The sequence below is a fragment of the Tachysurus vachellii genome, chromosome 11, assembly GCF_030014155.1.
Source record: "Tachysurus vachellii isolate PV-2020 chromosome 11, HZAU_Pvac_v1, whole genome shotgun sequence".
Taxonomy (NCBI): domain Eukaryota; kingdom Metazoa; phylum Chordata; class Actinopteri; order Siluriformes; family Bagridae; genus Tachysurus; species Tachysurus vachellii.
The window spans coordinates 16,562,634-16,576,042 of NC_083470.1; the positions used below are offsets into that span (position 1 = coordinate 16,562,634).

A 13,409-nucleotide genomic window follows, 5' to 3' on the forward strand; every position below is an offset into this window, starting at 1 on the left:
AATCACTATTTAGAGTAATCAACATTGAATGTGTCTGGATATATGCCAACCTGTACATACTGGAATCTTTGCTCTTTGACTCTGTCTGAGTTGCGATCAAAGGGCACTCTGTATAGCTGTTTCATTTCATTCATCAAACGGGTGGGCCTTACCTGGCTTCACATTTATACTAGAAAGACTCACTTCTGCTGTGCATCTGTGATTATCCCAATACAAATTTTTCAACAGAAACACATCAGCTTTTTGCTGCTTTTCAATCTATTCTTGTTCATAAAATACATATGGTCCTGTGTGTATGTGAGCTGTGCAGTGCAGATCATGTGTGTTCATGTATTGTGTGCATGTAGGGTTAGTAACATCACAGGCCTTATCTATGAGTGCTTGATTCACCGAATTCACAGAAGAGGTGCTGAGTTCCCACTCATACACATACACAGAGGTCTGGGGCCCCATTTAATGCTTTGAAATTCACCTGTTTGACTTGTACACACTTTCAATCCGTTTGGGGTGCTAATTAGGTTTATTCCCAATTTGCAAATTAAATCCCTGCCCATCAAATTAACCGGGCAGCATTCAGATAGCAGAAAAGAAAACGTGAATGGCTTTTGGTTATTCTCAACACACCTTAAGGGTGCTGTAAATTTTTCTTTCACGATAATCCCAGACGCTCCAACTGAATTCAGGGATCTACCACTCATTTTTGGCATCTCACTCAACTCACGTAATTTGATCACAGAGTTTCCTGCACCAGAATCTACTAAAAACACAATGTCTTTCCCTTCTACATTCAATGTGTGCACTGGTATGTGCTTGTAGGCATCTAAATTGTACTTTGCATATGTGCCTTGTGGAGTATATTTCTTTTCAAGAAAATCAATAGCAAAATTTTACCATTTAAGTCAGAATCAGAAGTTAGCTGAAGCATTTCCTCATTGCATAGCATCAAAGATTTTGACTCACCCTTCCCTTCAGGACTGATCTCCTCAACCTGAGATGTTGATGGTCATGCAGTTTCCTCATCATGTCTCTTAGGGCATTCCCTTGCCCAGTGATCTTGTCCTCCGCAAATAAAACATCCACTCTCTCCCCTCTTCCTCGATATCGCCCTCTTCCTCGATATGTGGAAGGCTCTCTCCATTGTGTTTGGGGTCTTGCCAAGGCTTGCATCATTGTCAGCTGAACTTTGTGTGTTTGCTCTTCTCTCTTTTTTCCCTGCTCTTGCTTGGTTTGCGTGAGCAGCTTTTCTGCATGCAGAGCATGTTGTTCGATAAGGCTCACCTTGTCAGATATTTCCGGAATAAGTCCATTCATGAAACTGTTTCTCAAGTGCGCTTCGTATGCGGTCACTACCCCCTCACTCACGTCCTGCTGTTTGCACAGCGCAATCTTTGTCATATCCATCTTCACTGGAAAAGCTTCATAACTCGCTTCACGTAATTCCGTTATGAAGTTATAGTACGTCACATTCCTCCCGCTCTCATGATCTGGATGTCTCATGCACAGATTTTCATCCGGCCATTCATACTTAATCCGCGTTATGTCAGCTGCTAGTTTTCTTCGCAGCAGGCGTCTCCGTTCAAGCGAGGTGGGACGTAATTCTTTGCAAGAACGTTCCAACCCCACACCAAACTCCCCCCCCCACACACACTTCTCTCGGATCAGGGAGGTGCTGATGAGCATGCTCAATGTCCCTTAGTGTCCACAGACGGTGTACTAACATGGGGTCTCCATCCGGCCCCACTACTTCCACCATGGGCATTGTTATCACACTCTGAGGTTGCTCTCTAACCTCTGATTTTGACAGATTCAAGATCAGTAGTCTCGTTTTGCTTGTCTTTCTGGCGTGTACGATCCGTGATCAGTGTGGAGGGACAGTGGACTCTCCTTCGGCTCCACACGAGCTGCCTCTGGATCCATGCACACCTGTCGACATGACGCAGCCACTGCCAGACGTGGTCGAGGAGGCGGTCCATCCAGGTCAGGATCATCTGAAAAAGACTTAAGACACTGGAGACTTTGTGAGCTTCTTATTGTACTTTGTGTATTCTGTAAATATTGTATAGATACTCTCTTTGAAGTACATTGTGCTTTTTGAAACCTTTTTTCAGCCTCTAACTTCCACATGTGAAAAGCTGTCCAGTTTATTTCTACCCTGTTCTTCTTCTTCTTCCTGACATTATCTCTTTCCATTTGGGTCAGGTTACTTTTCAGCAAATCTAACTGCTTAAAGCTAAAACTGCCACCGTCTGGGAAGCCACACTCCATCACCCACCACAACAATTGTGACACAGAATCAGGACCATAATTATTTCTCATATAATTCACATTAGGTCCAGTGACAAACACTGTTTTTATTGAGCTTGCTCTTAGATATACTGTTGCCCATGACTCTCTTAGTTTAATGTTGACAGTCTCTGCAGCAGAAAGCCTGTGCTATGTGTGTGTCTTATCTTTTGTTTTGGCCTTTTCTCTTTCCCCTAGCCTGCTTTGCTCTCCGGAGAGTCTACGCCAAGCTCGTCAGCCCTTAGCGGCGAGTTTTCTGAAAACCTCACAAACAAGACACCTTTAGCACCTAATCCCAGATTAGTGTCGTGCTTTACTTTTTATTCTTAGGCCTTGCACTAGGTTGCTATTGCCAGCAGTTTACAATCCTAAATCAGGACAACACAGCTGCCCACACTCGAACAGAAGAGAAAATGCCTTCTTTTGGATCTCAATCCACCTGCTGCTCAAACTGCCACAGACTTCTACAAAAGATTGCAGTTCTCGAAACAAAGTTACTTGTGGTGCTGCCGACCCTGCCAGAACATACAGCAGAGCATCATCATGGTCCCTCAAAACATAAAGCTGGTGAGTCCTGTGAACCTAATGCTTTTAAACAGGTCATAGTGGGCTCAGAGAAACCTAAAGTAATTGAGGATCATGGCATCGATGAATCGATGGCATAAACAGGGTGCGAGACCCAAAGGTGACATTAGACTGTCACAAGTGTCACAAATTGCTGCATTAGCATCATCTACTGGTATTCTACCACCCCCTGTGCGGATTGAAAATAGATTTGAAGCACTAGTGAGTTTGGGCGAAGAATCCCCAAAATGTAAATGGAAACAGATCACATCAGCCAGTAGCTAACAGAGCTAACAGACGCTCAATATCATACAGGCAGCGGCGCTCCACTCAGACAGCAGCCGAGCCAAGCACGCTGATAGTGGGTGACTCTATTATCAGAAACATTGGAAGCAAGGCTACCCGTACATACTGTTTTCCTCGGGCAACGGTTTCTGATGTTAACAAGGAACTTTGCAACATTCTGATGAAACATAAGTCTGTCAGTCGGATTGTCATACATGTGGGAAAGAATGATATCTGGAAAGAGCAGTCTGAGCTCCTTAAGAGGGATTTCAATGAACTTTTAGAAACGCAAGACTGAAAGTTCAATCATTCATCAGTGGACCTCTCCCAGCCAGAGGAACAAATATGTTTTCTCGGCTACTAGGTTTAAATTCATGGCTGCAAAAAACCTGCACAAAGAGAGGACTGAATTACATTGACAATTTTAATATCTTCTGGAGTCAAAGGCAACTTTTTAACACAGATGGTATCCACCCAAACAAACTAGGTACTAGGTTGCTTAAAGACAATATCGTTTTCTCCCTTCATCATTCATCAGCTGAGTGTGCCAGTCCACTCCTGGACGGCCTAAATGACCACAGGATTTCGCACCAACACCTGGTTGGACATTCAGTTGACAAGGATAAAACTCCGCAGCCACAACAACTACTGTTCACAGACACAGCTCAGGCTGAGCCCTACCCACAGACCTCACTACAGCTGGATGGTGAATCAACACCCAATGTCGTTTCTATGGATAACAACCAGGAAAAACAAGATAACACTCCCCAGCCTCCAGGAACACCAGAATCACAGCTGATGTCGTCACACTCTCTCTCCTTCTCTCCAACATCACCACTTCTGTGCTTTTCAGAGAAAATGGAGAAACTGGTATCTGCTGGAACTTCTATTGCTGCGAGTCCCCAAATATCAACCAAGAAACGGCAGGCTCCACAACCACCAAAGCCTCCGGGCCCAGCCTGCCCTCCCCCTCCATCTGAGAGAGCACTCCGACCTCTGCCTCAATGTCAGGGATCATACCAGCCCTCATCTGCAAACAGCACTGGTAACTGATGTGTGTTGGGTCCCTGCTATGACAGCAGTAACAATCAGAAATGTTTTCAGAACACGCGGGAGCCCAATGTCAATTTAGCTTTCCCTATCTCTGTCCTGATATGTGATAGAAAGACGAAGGCCCTCTCCAGCCACACAACAATTCTATCTAATCTACTGCCTATTAGACGTCATTCTGAGATGGATACAGGGCCAAAACCAGTTACTGTTAAATTAGCACTTCTGAACATCCGTTCATTAAAGTACAAATCATTTTTAGTTAATGATCTTATCACCATTAACAACCTGGACTTCATGTTTCTAAATGAAACCTGTTTAGATGACAGCTGCAGCGCTACAGTCCTCAATGAATCAGCCCCACCCAACTTTACTTTTAGAAGTGTCTGTAGAGCTGTTAGAAGAGGTGGAGGAATAGCTGCTTTATTCAAAGATGCGTTTCAATGCAAGCAAGTGTTACTTGGTGATTACCAGTCTTTTGAATATTTGTGTATTGCTCTAAAAGGTACACCACGCATTCTGTTTACAATTATTTATAGGCCTCCCAAATACACCCCAACATTTGTTGATGAATTCACAGAACTTTTATCAACAATCTCCTCTGAATTTGATTATTTTGTTATTGCTGGAGATTTCAACATTCATATAGACAATGCAGAAAACAATACTGCAATTGAACTGTTAAATGTTTTAAACACTTTTGATCTGACCCAGCACGTGCAAGGTCCTGCACACAATAGGGGACACACTCTTGATCTGCTCATTAGCAAGGGTCTAAACATTTCATCCACTGTTATCAAGGATGAAGCGCTATCTGACCATTTCTGTGTTTACTTTGATTTATTGATCTGTCCTGCCCCTGATGATAGATCTGTCTATGTCAAAAAAAGGTTCATAAATGAAAACACCAGTGAGGTATTTATGAATGCTATATCAATGTTGCCAAACATATCGGCAGACTCTGTTGATGTTCTCCTTGAAAATTTTTACTTAAAAGTTAAAGATGCTATTGATGGTATAGCTCCAGTAAAGGTCAGGATGATCACTGGCAGACGTAAAGCACCTTGGAGAAACACAACAGCTGTACAGAGCATGAAAAGAACATGCAGAAAAGCTGAACGTATGTGGCGGAAAACAAAACTTGAAGTACATTATAGCATCTATAAGGACAGTCATGCTTTCAATGTAGAACTAGGCACAGCTAGACAGATCTTCTTCTCAAACATTATAAACAACAACATAAACAACACTCGCACTCTTTTTGCTACTGTAGAGAGACTAACAAACCCCCCAAATCAGGTTCCTAGTGAAATGCTCTCTGACAACAAATGCAATGAGTTTGCAACCTTTTTCTCTGAGAAAATCAGTAATATCAGAATGGCAATAAATACGGCCTCATATGGTAATGTGGTCAGTCAGACCTCATTACAACAACCTCAGAAATTTGTCATTTTCTCAGAATTTGACATAATTGATATAAAAACCTTGTACACCATCTTAAAGCATCAACTTGCAGCCTTGGCACCCTCCCCACATCCTTTCTCAAAAAGGTACTTAACTGCTTAGAAACTGACCTCTTAAAAATAGTAAATACCTCTCTGCTCACAGGCATTTTTCCAGAGTCCCTAAAAAGGGCAGTTGTTAAGCCTCTCCTAAAAAAGAGTAACCTAGACAAAACCATACTTAGCAACTACAGACCAATCTCAAATCTTCCTTTTATAGGCAAGATCATTGAAAAGGTTGTTTTCAATCAGTTGAACAAATTCTTAAACTCAAATGGCTATCTGGACAATTTTCAATCTGGTTTCCGCCAGCATCACAGCACAGAGACAGTGCTCATAAAGATAATAAATGATATTCGCTTAAACTCTGATTCAGGTAAAATATCAGTGCTGGTGCTGCCTTTGACATGGTAGATCACACCATACTCTTACATAGACTGGAAAACTGGGTAGGGCTTTCTGGGATGGTCCTCAAATGGTTTAAGAGAGGTTACTATATGAACATAGGTAACCATAAATCTGAGTGGACATCCATGACATGTGGAGTCCCACAGGGCTCAATTCTTGCACCGCTTCTCTTTAATTTGTATATGCTCCCAATTGGTCAAATAATGAAAAAGAACCAAATTGCTTACCACAGCTATGCAGATGACATACAGATATACTTAGCCCTGTCCCCTAATGACTAGAGCCCCATTGACTCTCTATGTAAGTGCATTGATGAAATTAACAGTTGGATGCGTCAAAACTTCCTCCAGTTAAACAAAGACAAAACCGATGTCATTGTATTCGGAAATAAAGATGAAACTCTCAAGGTTAACACACACCTTGACTTTAAAATAAAGTCAGAAATCTTGGTGTAATTTTAGAGACTGACCTTAATTTCAGTAGTCATGTGAAAGCGATAAGCAAATCAGCTTACTACCATCTCAGAAATATAGCCAGAATTAGATGTTTTGTCTCAAGACAGGACTTGGAGAAACTTGTTCATGCTTTCATCATCAGCAGGGTGGATTATTGCAATGGACTCCTTACTGGGATCCCCAAAAAGACCATTAGACAGCTGCAGCTCATACAGAACGCTGCTGCCAGAATTCTGACCAGAACCAAAAATCTGAGCACATCACTCCAGTCCTCAGGTCCTTACACTGGCTTCCAGTTACATTTAGAATAGATTTTAAAGTATTGTTACTCGTTTATAAATCACTTCATGGCTTAGGACCGAAATACATTACAGATATGGTAACTGAATATAAACCAAGCAGACTACTCAGATCATTAGGATCAGGTCAGTTAGAGATACAGTACCAAGGGTTCACTCAAAAAAAGGTGCGTCAGCATTTAGTTATTATGCCACCTATAACTGGAATCAGCTTCCAGAAGAGATCAGATGTGCTTCAACAGTAGACACTTTTAAATCAAGATTAAAAACACATCTGTTTAACTCTGCATTTACTAAATGAGCACTGTGCTGCTTCACACTGACTGCACTTTTTATCCAAATTACTTTTACTCCTATTTTATTCTTTTTAACATATTTTAAACTGTTTTTTATTGAAATCACATTTATTTTTTTAATTGTTCTTTGTTTTTATTATGATTTTATCGTATGTCTCTTATTTTTACATATATATATTTTTTCTCTCTTATAAACTGTTTTCTAATTTCTATGTAAAGCACTTTGAATGACCTCTGTGTATGAAATGTGCTATACAAATAAACTTGCCTTGCCTTGCCTTGCCTTGCCTTGCCTTTCCAGGTCACTGACCTGTCGACAGATCCTGGTCTAAATCCTGTCTTTACAGCACTTTCGGACCAAACACTCCACGAGTAAAATCAGAGAGGAAGGGCCCCGATCATTGATAACATCAAGATTTTATAGACAGGAAAAAATGAAACAGGACATGTAAAAGCCAAAACATCATCCACCATTGGTTTAGAAGCATCACCTGCATATCTTCTGACCAAACTAATCCCACGGGAACAATTAAGGTCTCACAGGAAAGGTCTGATAGATGCAGTGTTGAAAAGAAACTATAGTTACAATAACTACCAGCTATGGGAAATATAGAAGCATAGATGGACAGATTCGTGTGAACATCTCTAAAGTGAATATTTCCACTACAAGACTTGTGTTCTGGGAAAGGTACATTTTTTTGGATTTCTGAGGACTGGCATAAAGTAATTTTCTCTGATGAATCCTTTTTCCAATTGTTTGTGGCATCCAGTAAAAGCTTGCCTGGAGAAGAAAAGGTGAACACTGCCATCAGTCCTGTGTCATGCCAACAGTAAAGCATCCTGCGACCTTTCATGTGTGGGATTGCTTCCCAGCCAAGGGAGTAAACTCACTCACAATTTTGCCTAAGAACACAACCATGAATAAGGAATGGTACATTTAAGAACAGCTTGGTGATGAACAATGCCTTTTCCTGCAGGATAGAGCTTCTTGATTACTAAGTGGCTCTAGTAATAAAATTTTGGGTCCATGGTCAGGAAATCACCCAGAACTTTATCCCTTTGAGAACTTGTGGTCAATCCTTGGTCAATCCTCAAGAGGCGCTCGGACAAACAAAAAGAACTGCTAAATGAGCTTCGCCAAGCCACAGATCTTGCACTCTGTGCTATGAAGCAGACAGCCCATGCCCTTTGACTTAGTTAATTGCCACAGAGAGGCACCTGTAGCTTAATCTAATGTGGGTTAAAGTAGGTGAAGTGCCATTTGGTGGTGTTCAGGGAGATTATTTATTTATTTATTTAATTTATAAATATTTATTTATATTATATTTATGTATATTTTATTTCAAAAAATTTCTCCTGCTCCACTGCCTTTGGCATTTCAGGGGTCAGTAGGGCCTCCCCTTTTCACAAATATTTCCCTCGGGTCAGCACCTGCCACGTTGCTGTTTCAAGGTGGCTGGGAGTTCATGAGGTTGACACCTCTTTCAGACAATCTGGGCAGCATGGAAACTTCTGCCACTTGTGTCTCAGTGGGTCCTAAATACCATATAAAAAGGGTATCACCTCCTGCCCTCTGTTTCAGGGTATGTTGCCAATTATTGATGGTGAACACCAAACCACATTCCTCCAAGGGGCCATAGAACATGTTCCCCTCCCATCGAGACTCCGGCTTTTACAGTTGGTATTTTGCTGTTCCCAAGAAAGATGAGAAACTTAATGCATCACAGATCAGGATGGAGGACTGGTTGGTGACAATAGACCTCAAAGATGGTTATTTTCATATTGCACAGGAAGTTCCTCAGCTTTTGGGGTTGATGCCTACCAGTATTCTGTTCTTCCTTTTGGGCTGGGGAGTGGTCTTGGAGGGTCTCCATACCAAGGGGCTTTGTGCTCTAAAATGGAGGCTTTTGGGCTTCTGGTGAAAAAATGCCATAAGGAACCAGTTTACCACTTGGTTGGTACCAAGTCAAGTCTAGAAGCTTTTCATTTCAACCATATATAGATGTTGCAGTACACAGTCAAATGAGACACCGTTTCTCCAGGACCAGGGTGCTACATAAAAGCAAAGACAGAGCTACGGACTTAGTAAGTAAGTCTTTGCCACATAAAGAGCAACTGTGCAACCTGGTGCAAACAGTGCAGGACAAGACAGACAAGACAAAAAATTACAAGACAATATAAAAAATACAATACACAAAAGACAATAAACAGAAACAGTGCCGACCAGTGTAAATGCTGTATGTTCAAACAATATTGCATGTGCAGTAATACTAGAATGAACACAGTGTTATAGCAGCAGGTTCCTGAGATAATGTAAAGGATTGTGCAAAACAGCAAATGAATGAAATGTGAGGTAGCATGTGCAAGGAGCAAAAAGTGTGCAAAAACAGCATGTAAACAGGTTGATGGATGTATACTGGAAGTGTGTGTATATGGTGTAGGTCGGTGCAGTCCATACAGTTGGTGTGCTCTGTACAGTTCAGTTCAATTATTAAGGAGTCTGATGGCTTGTGGGAAGAAACAGTTACACAGTCTGGTCATGAGGGCCCAAATTCTTCAGTATCTTTTTCCAGATGGGAGGAGGGTGAAGAGTGTGTGTGAGGGGTGTGTGGGGTCATCCACAATGCTGTTGTTCTTGCTGATGAGACCCACCATGATTGTGTCATCAGCGAACTTGATAATATGGTTAGTCAGTGAGTCAGCAAGATGAACAGCAGTGAACTGAGCACGCAGCCCTGAGTGGCTCCATTGCTCAGTTTGGTGGTGCTGGAGATGCTCTTCCCGAAACGGACTGTCTGAGGTCTCCCAGTCAGGAAGTCTAGAATCCAGTTGCAGAGGGAGGTGTTCAGTCCCAGCAGGCTCAGCTTCTCAATCAGGTGCTGAGGGATGATTGTATTGAATGCTGTTTTTATTGTAGAGGTGGGTGAGGGCTATTGCAATTTCATCGTCCGTGAAGCGGTTTGGACGATATGCGAACTGATGTGCCTCTTGACAAGCTTCTTGAAGCACTTCATAACGATGGGTGTGAGTGCAACAGGACAGTAGCTTTCTTTGGGACGGGGACAATGGTGGTTGTCTGGAGGCACGTAGGAACAACAGCGCTGCTCAGGGAAATGTTGAGAGTACATCATGTATTTTGAGGCTTGTTTAGGATCATTATTCATTTGTAGAAGCCATCCTCTTTTCAAATTCAACTTTTTTACAGATATTCCCCATGCCCTTGGCTGCAATACAACCCCAAAGCATGATTGAGCCACCTACATGCTTAACAGTTGGTCTGGTGTTCTTTTTATGAAATTCTGTGCTCTTTGTTCATAATTTGAATGTGCAGTCTCTCTCTCTGTCCCCCCCCTCTCTCAATTAGCTTGTTATGCATCCAGATGCTACAGTGGTGGTACATGTAAGGAGGCAGTGCTCTCCAATGACTTCATATGCCTGTGTTTACCAGGTTTTACAGGACAACAGTGCGAAATCAGTTGAGTACAAACTGACACAAGCATTAAATATCCTGATTGGAGCCTGAACACTGTAACATGATACCCTCATACTTTGTCCTCATAGATTTGAATGAGAAATGTTTGAGTGGGCATGGTTATGATTATCGTGGTACTTGGAGCATCTCCAGCTCTGGCAGTGAGTGTATCAACTGGAACTCAACATTACTTAGAGGAAAAAAATTCACAGCCAGGAAACCAGACACAAGAATCCTTGGACTGGGCAATCACAACTACTGCAGGTACAATAAAAATTATTAAAACAAAAAATTAATTTCTTGTTGCTGATTTGAAAATAAAAATCTGTGTTTCTGTAGAAATCCAGATGGAGACTCCAGACCATGGTGCTACATTTATAAGAAGTCTCAAATTGTGTGGGAATTCTGTTCTATACCAAACTGTACAACAGGTGGGACACACACACACATGCCATGGGGAAAAATGTCTACACACCCCCCTTTTAAAGTATTTTTTCTTGACTAGAGTTCCAGTCCCAGCTAAATTAAAATACCCCTATAGTATGATAGTAAAACTAACATGTTTTTTGTGGTTTTGGCATTCTTTGGGTTTTAAGCTGACTTGTTAATGCATGTTTTGGGGTATTGTGGGCAGGGTTTTTTGTGAGAAACGGTTTGTAACAAGAATACCCCTCTTGGTAGTGTCACTTTAAAGTCAAACTTTATTTATAGTGCACCATTAACCCTCTGAAGTCTGAGGGTATTTTTAGGGCCTGGAGAAGTTCTGTCATACCCTGACATTGTGCTTTTTTCAGTTGCTTATAAAGAGATAAATGGCTAAAGTCTAATATCACTGTAATCAGCACAAACTGGACTACAATAATATCTGAGCAGCATGTATGTACATGATTGTGTTTTTGAGAAAACAATGTTTATGCGTGGTTAGTGAAAAATGAAATATTTTAAATCACTTGAATAAGGCCATAAAATACATACAGAACATCGGTTCACAAGACTTTTGAGAACTGGATCTTGTAGCCTAGAGTTTTTGCTTCAAAATTATGTGAAAATCATCTTGTTTACTCGCTCACAGAAAACAATATATTGATTTAAATTTTCTAAGACACCTTTTGTTTGTAAAGGGCATATGCGAGTAGGCGTCAACTATCATGAATATTAATGTGATTCACACCTGAGAAGACAAAGGCCAGCATAATGAGCTGCATAATGAGCCTTTCAGGCAGGTATGTGACTGAGAGAGGAGTTACAAGAAAGAATGTGAGGACAAAATAAATGTGTATATTTTTTGTTTGTAGTTTATTTAGAATATTTAACTACCACACAAAATCACTTTAGAAGTTAGTAATAACACAGAAGACCATTCCTGTGTCTCGGGGGCGTGTACATGATTACCTGAATCACCTCAGTTCATTTGCATATGAACAACGCGCTCAGACGGAGGCGGGAACACATTAGCTATAATTAGGCGAAACAGGAGAAACCGGACCACTCCTTACTTTCTTACGGATTACACAAAAATAGATTATTTGTTTTTGACTTGAATTTGTTTATTTAAAAGTAGACATTTCAAGCATTCTATGCATATATTTATCTTGTATTTGAGGCAAGTATTCGCTGAGATTCGGGTTGTTTTATTTATGTGTCTGTGAAGAGTGGTGACCGAGACCGAGATGGCAGTGAACGCACTCTGTGTATTTTCTTTATTCTACAAAAGCACAGTGTTTTGTTGTTATTATGTGTGTATACAAATAAAAGTAGACCCTTTACAGATTCGATTGATCTTGTCTGTACGATTGAAACTGAAAGTGTAATTTAAGTTCTTTTCGGCCAGGAGATTATGCCACAAAACGCGTATACGCATTCATCGACTCCAGAGGGTTAACACATAAATGTTGACCCAAAATGCCTTACAATAAGAAATATAGTATCCAAAGAGAATAACAACAGTAAACTAGAACGGTACATTTCCTGAAGAAAATGTGAATGGTGCTTGCACGTGGCAAGTTCACTTCATCGTGCTGAGTGTTTTGATATATGACATGTCCATGTTGTGCTAACTTTTTGATTTCGCTTACTTTGGGGGCGGGGCTACACGTGACGTCACGTGACTAAAACACGCGTGAGGCAGTTCCCCTCATCGGGCTGAGTGTTTTGGTATATGACATGTCCATGTTGTGCAAACTTTTTGATTTCGCTTATTTTGGGGGCGGGGATACACGTGACGTCACGTGACGTCACCAAACACGCGTGACATAGTTCCACTCATCGTGCTGAGTGTTTTGATATATGACATGTCCATGTTGTGCAAAATCTTTGATTTCGCTTATTTTGGGGGCGGGGCTACACGTGACGTCACGTGACGTCACCAAAACACACGTGAGGCAATTCCCCTCATTGGGCTAAGTGTTTTGATATATGACACATCCATGTTGTGCAAAATTTATGATTTCGCTTATCTTGGGGGTGGGGCTACACATGACGTCACGTGACGTGACCAAAACACGCGTGAGGCAGTTCCCCTCATCGGGCTGAGTGTTTTGATATATGACACATCCATGTTGTGCAAAATTTTTGATTTCGCTTATTTTGGGGGCGGGGCTACACGTGACGTCACGTGAATACCCGGTGGGGTGCCAATACTTTTGGACAAAAGTGGCTACTAAGTGTTTTGACATTTCATGTAAAAACTGCAGTCATTATGGAATTCTACTTATTATTATACTGCATAGAACAGTATTTTGGGGGCGGTGCTACACGTGACGTCACGTGAATACCCGGTGGGGTGCCAATACTTT

General features: G+C 41.4%; 1 protein-coding gene across 2 annotated transcripts in view; it reads left to right on the top strand.

Moving 5' to 3' along the window:
- Positions 1 to 13,409, top strand: part of plat (plasminogen activator, tissue) — a 73,292-nt gene that overhangs the window by 35,609 nt on the left and 24,274 nt on the right. For both annotated transcript variants that reach the window (XM_060881293.1, XM_060881292.1), the window contains 3 exons: positions 10,507 to 10,617; positions 10,704 to 10,878; positions 10,954 to 11,045. In XM_060881293.1, coding sequence (XP_060737276.1) covers positions 10,507 to 10,617; positions 10,704 to 10,878; positions 10,954 to 11,045 — 378 coding nt within the window. The remainder of the gene's footprint in view (positions 1 to 10,506; positions 10,618 to 10,703; positions 10,879 to 10,953; positions 11,046 to 13,409) is intronic.